Source organism: Aptenodytes forsteri, unplaced genomic scaffold (genome assembly GCF_000699145.1).
Source record: "Aptenodytes forsteri isolate BGI_AS27 unplaced genomic scaffold, ASM69914v1 Scaffold192, whole genome shotgun sequence".
In the NCBI taxonomy this organism is placed as follows: Eukaryota; Metazoa; Chordata; class Aves; order Sphenisciformes; family Spheniscidae; genus Aptenodytes; species Aptenodytes forsteri.
This window is the reverse complement of record NW_008794891.1, coordinates 1,141,903-1,147,890: the sequence shown is the minus strand read 5'-3', so window position 1 is coordinate 1,147,890 and position 5,988 is coordinate 1,141,903. Positions and strand designations below refer to the sequence as shown.

At 54.8% G+C, this 5,988-nt stretch overlaps 1 protein-coding gene across 1 annotated transcript in view; it reads right to left on the bottom strand.

Annotated features, from left to right (window-relative positions):
• Positions 1 to 3,261: 3,261 nt before the first annotated feature.
• DTNB (dystrobrevin beta) overlaps positions 3,262 to 5,988 on the bottom strand; it is a 200,928-nt gene continuing 198,201 nt past the window's right edge. The window contains exons 21-22 of the mRNA XM_019470972.1: positions 5,678 to 5,713; positions 3,262 to 3,657 (exon numbers count right to left, since the gene is read on the bottom strand). Of these exons, the coding sequence (XP_019326517.1) occupies positions 5,709 to 5,713 (5 nt within the window). The 3' untranslated portion in view covers positions 3,262 to 3,657; positions 5,678 to 5,708. The remainder of the gene's footprint in view (positions 3,658 to 5,677; positions 5,714 to 5,988) is intronic.

Sequence of the window (5,988 nt, the reverse complement as noted above, 5' to 3'; positions counted from 1 at the left end):
TATCTGTGGTTATTTATTTTTTACCGGCAGCCTCAGGGGTGTGGGCAGACGCTGGGCAGCGGAGATGGGCAGGGAGGCACCGGGAGGCATGCTCGGACCCAGCAGATCTCCCGAGAGCAGCACTGGCACGCCACACGCTGCCTGCAGTGCACGCAGGTGCTTACACACACATGTGCACACGTGCGCGCACACACACGGCTCCGACCCCGGCGCCGGTGCTGCTGCAGCTCCGCGGGAGCTCTCCGGTGCCACGGAGCAGATTTCCCCGGCAGCCTCCAGGATGCTGCATCCCGGGTGCTGAGCAAGGGCTGGGGCGAGCGGCCGGGGAGCGGCCGGTCCCTCCGGCACGGTGCCACCGGCCTCAGGAACCCACGCACACGCTGGGGCTGGGGTGCAGTAACGCTGGAGCAGGACACAGCCTGGGGACATGCATTAAAGGCCGGCCTGAACTGTTCCTCCCGGTGGGTTTAAGGCGATTATTCCAAAGGCAAACAATAGCTCATAAGCAGGTTTCAAAGTTAACCATAAGCAAGCTGGGGTGGTGGGTGGTTTTTCCCCTACGCAATGTCCCAGCATGTCACCGGAGGAGATGCCTGGTGTTACTGGGGTGCAAAATGGTCCTGGGCGTCCTGCCTGGCGCAGGAACCCCCTCGATGGCCCCGGCACAGCTTGGACCCCAGCATCCGCGCTTGTCCTGGTGCTTCCCGGGCTCCGCTGGACCAGCCCGTGCCCCAAGCCCTGCTTTGAACCCACGCTGCCCACCCCAGCGCCAGACTGGTGCCTGGGGCAGCGGCATGGCAAGGGCAGACCCTGGGGCAGCCGGACAGCCTGCACTGGCTGGGCTTCACCAACAGGGTCTGGGGACCGGTGGTGGCCTCCCTAAATGACACCCTTGAGTGACATGTCGCGACAGCCGGCCCAGGGCACCGCCAAGCCAGCTAACCACGCTCTCCTCGGCATCACCGTGCACCGCAGGGGAAGGCTGGGGGGGACCCTGCGGCATCGTTCCCGTCATCTGCAAGGCGATGGCGGAGTGGAGCTATCAGCAGCAGGCTGACAAGGACAAGTGCAATTAAGCTCAGGCCTCGGTGATCCGAAGCACGCAAGCAGCCCGGACCCGGCTAGCAGCTGCCCTCGCTCTCCGTCGCTCCCGGTGCCTGGTTGCTCTTGCTGGCTGCAGGGTGCACGTTACCGGAGCCGTGCCTGCAGGACCGCGGCCTTTCCAGGACCCTCTAGATCGGGGCGGCACAGGTTCCTCCCGCTCCAGCGGCAGCTTGCTGGGCGAACGCCGTCCTCCCGGCAGCAGCCAGCATGGCAGCAGCCAGCACCAACCTGCAGCCCCAGCCTTGCAATAACGTAAAGCATCTGCTAAAGCACTTCGCCAGCTAAAATAAATGGCACCGTGGGTGAGGTAATGCAGAGCCACGGCACGCAGGGTCACATTTAACATACACAGACGATATCCCGGCTGCGTCTGTACAAAACCCCGTTGATCCTGCCAGGTTTTCCAAACAAAGCCCAGATGCCCCCGCTCCCCTGGCTGTCACCGTCCCCGCGACCGGCAGCGCTGGCTACAAGACCCCTGCGGGAGGGGGTCTCCCCCAACATCTCCCCTCCGAGTGCCCGGCCAGCCGGAGCGGTGGTGGCCGGTGGCGGCCGGTGGCGGCAGGTCCCGGCAGTGCCACCTGCACCTCCTCCAGCTGCAGCCGGACCGCAGGCTCAGAGAGATGCTTGCGGCTGAGGTGGCGGCTGCGGCAGGAGGCTTTGCCTCCTGGCAATCGTGGTAGCAAAAGTGAGAAGGGAAAGTCGCAGGGTGAGTAATAACAGGAAAAAAGCAGCGAACGTGACGCTCCCCTGTGATCCAGGCTTCGTGCGCAACGTGCTTCCCTGACGGCTACAGATGTGTATTCATCCCTTCCTTCCTGTTCTGTGCCACATTTTGGGCCCTGGCACCTCTAAGGAGGTGACGACTTCCACCCCACCATCTCACATGCTGCCAGGGGCTCTCCCATCACTGCCCCGGGGCTGCCCCGTGGCGCAGCCCCCTGCCTCCGGCACTGCCGGCAGTGCAGATGCCCAGTCCCTGGAGGATGCCCGTGGCTCTGACGCCGGACCCGGGAGGGCTCGGCCGGGAACCCCCAGGCTCTTGCCCGCATGGGGTGCCAGGAGAACCCGCCGGCGCAATGCAAACTCCCCAGCCGCTCACGCCTCTGGTCAGCGGGGAAGACTGCACACAGCCATAACACCTCCAGGCACACCCAAACCCCCTCCAGCTGCCGATGGCCTTCACCACGGCTGTCAGCAAAACATTCCTATTTTCGGTGCTCAAACCTGCCCGTGGCTGAAGCCAAAGCCGCTGCAGGTCCTAATTCAGCAAATTCAGCCGAAAATGCACACGAAACCTTCCCTGTCCCCGCGAGCACACTGTTTGGCAGGCTAAAGCTAACACGCTGCACCAGGTTATCATCACTTTCCTTTCCTTCTTGACAGCTCATTCACAATATTTATATTCAACTAAATTTGTGGCCACCACGTATGTTTATTTTCTCTCTCCCCAAGGGCTGTAGGTACCCAACAAGCACTTTCCACCGAGAACCGAGGCTGCGTATCGGTTCAGATAGGAAGAAAAGCTGAGAGCTGGTTTCAGGGTTTATCAGTCCTTTCCATTCATCACCCTTGATAAATATTTATAGATGCATTAGGGCACTCAGCTCCTTCCACTAAAAATAACATTCCTAAGCACCAAGAAAAAAAAATAAAAAAATCAGAAGTGATTGGAACCGATTACAATGTTTTCTAAGCAGCTATGGAAGAAAAGCCTAGCAAGGATCAGAGAGCGGTGAGCTGCCACCCTCAGACTACACAACTTGGTTATTTCCCTTAATTTTAAACAAAACTGAACCCGACTCCTGAAAATGAATGCAGAGATGCTAATCTAAGCCTAGCAATGGTCGTCCCTGAATTCCCTGCTTGTAAAGGGAAATTTTTTAACAGTCTGAAGAGGAGCAGAGCCAGGAACGCCGGGAGGCAGGCGGCCGGCGGCCCGTGACTGCTGCTGCTGCTGCTGCTCCTCTGGTTGTGCATCCCTCCACCCGTGACATGCCCTGCCGTTTACTCCCAGGATGACACGTGACATCGCACATGATGGCAACCAGACACTGACAGACAGGGGTGTTTTGAGAAGGTGGGTTTTTTGAAGGCAGAATCCCCTTCGTGTCACACGCAAGGGACCCAGGAGGCTCTACACCCATTTTTTCATGCATACCAAGGGGCAGAAGTCAAGAGGAAATAACCGGCATGTGACGCGATGATGACACCATTTGGGAGGCAATCCAAAAAGATCAGTACACTTAGCAGGAGCAGGGGGTATTAGCTTTCCTTTTGTGTGTTTTTTTTTTAAACCTCCCATAAATCGCTGAGTTTGATGGGGCATTGTCTGATTATCGTTAGTAAACACATGGAGGAAAATAGTACATGCAATGACCTAAGAGGCAAATGCCGACGGGGAAAGCCCTCCAGGCGGTTCAGAGAAAGCCGCTTTCGTCAGCAGGTGGTTGAGATCGGTCACAGTTGCACGATGGTGAATGTATCAGCTGAAACGTGCCTCTTCCAAAGGACGGGGAGACGTCTCTTGATCGTAAGCGTAACCCTCCATGCCTGCGTCATCGGAAACACACAACACGCCGTCAGCATCTGCAGAGAGCAGAGCTCGAGCCTGACTGTTCATGGTTTTGGAGATCAGCTCCCGCACGGTCGCAGGGCAGGAGCCAAGCTCCTCTGCTGGGACCTCCTGAAACTTCTGGCTGGGGCTGTGCATCTCTGGGGCCACTCGCGGCAAGCTCTGAGTGGACCAAATGTGCAGCACCCCCCATGACCATCAAGTATCCTGCTGAGCCCAGAGCTCCTCACCTTGGACCCCGGACAACCCGGAAAACAGAGGAAACATGAGCTCCTGAGTCAATGACACCAGGACACCAGGAGCATGGTGCCGTGGCAGGTCCCCAGGTCCTGCGAGCGAGGGCCCATGAGCTGACACGCTTGACTTCGCAAGCCAAGGTGAGGTTGGTGCTGGGCATTTTTTCCCCAGAATAGCCAAGATCTGCTAACAGAAAGCCTTTGACGATGCTGCCCATCCCAGCCCCCTCCATCATCAGTGGGCAACCAGAGCCAAAGGGCGGCCGGAGCCACCGGTCCGGCTTGGCCGGACTCTGCCACCAGCAAGGTTCAGGAGGACCCATCAGAGGTCCTGGCACAACAAATGGGAATGTGAGGAACTTGAAGAAGAACCACCACAGTTTAAAGGGTTTTCTTCTTTCACGGACATGTCTGTCTTCAATCTTTCTGGAGGATAAAGAAACCTGAACGTAGTTTCTCTCTCTTATTTTTTCAGTTGTCTCTAATTTAGCGCCCATCAGCACCGGTCCTTGCTTTGTTGGAGGCACTGCTGGGCTTCCCAGAGAACAGGGAGCTTTTCATCCCCAGATCAGTGGCTAAGGGGTGACCAGGGTCAAAGCCATCCTCTTCTCCAACGCCATTAGAGTTAAAGGGACATTAAGAAAAAGCCACACACAGACAGTATAAACAGCTCTCCGTTGCTGCCTTCCTCTCTAATGGTATAATTTCACTCCTTCTTGAGTTACCAGATTGTTTCTCAGATGAGGCAGGACTTGAATTTCTAATGTAAAAACTACCAGAAAAACTCTCAAGCCACTTTCGGGTTATCTCTATCCAGCACTAAAATTGCAGGGAGGGCAAACCCCCTTTCTTCTCCTGTGCAAATTACCTCTAGAGGACAACTGTGGTGGTTTTATCATGCAAAATTGTGTTTCGGATCCGTCATGATTAATTCATCTGGCCCACTATCACCACGGGCTGGGTGTGAACTGGTAAGTTAAAGATAAAAGACTTTCTCCTGTCTGGTTTCTAACTAACCTACAGTGTAAAGGAAAAGGTCCTAGAAAGAAGGTTACCTACTACGCCAGTCCCCATCCCTTTCTGGCTAATTACATGCGTGTCCACGCGATGTTTTTCTGCCAGGAGAACCCTCCTTCTTCCCACTGGGAATGGTGAAAGATGGGCATTGCAGCTAAGGCAAATATCCAGCGAGTGCATGGGGAGCATGGAAACCTGATCCGGTGCCCTCCTACAAGCTTTTCAGGTGGGTGAAGATAAGGATCTTATTCAGGTCCTTCAGAGGCATTGTCACCGTAGGGCTCAGGCTTTCTCCCTTACCGCTGTCTCGTGCTCTCCAACCACCTGTTTGTCTATCCATCTGTTGTGCCTTATTATAACTTAAAGCACAGGCTCTTTGAGGGTAGAGATTGTATTTTTAGTACATCTGGAGAGCGTCCATCACAATAGGGTCCTATTTCCTGGCTGAGGCCTCTCAGTACAGAAGCAATACTAACAAAATAGGAGATAATGCTGTTCTCCCTGAAGTTAATGACGTTTTCCCACTGTCTGCAGCAGGAGCAAAGTCGGGTCTTAACAAGAAAAAAACTCAACATCATTTTGAACGGTTGTGGAGCGATGGGCAGGAGGGGAACCTTCCTTGTACAGAAATAGGAGGTAAAGGACAAGGGCAGGAGGTGACCAGGGACTTGGTCCTGTGCATTGCAACGGCCGCGTACAGAGCAGCGCTGCTGGAGACGGGAAGAAAAAAGATATCCATCCTTACCTGAATTACTGTACAGCCTGCAGTCGTCTATCTAACCTGCAACACAGGGGGAAAGGCACGTTTAGAAAGTAGGTAATTTTATTTCCTGTAAAATGAAAAATCTCCCCATCTCTTATTGCTCTAATGGGTAACTCTTCTCAGGACTGCAAACAGCTTTACAGGCATTGGGATAAATGGCAAGTCCTCTGAAATGCAAGGTAGGTAGAAAAGTGCTCCTGATCTTACCGAAGAATCATAGAATCATAGAATCATTAAGGTTGGAAAAGACCTCTAAGATCATCGAGTCCAACCGTCAACCCAACACCACCATG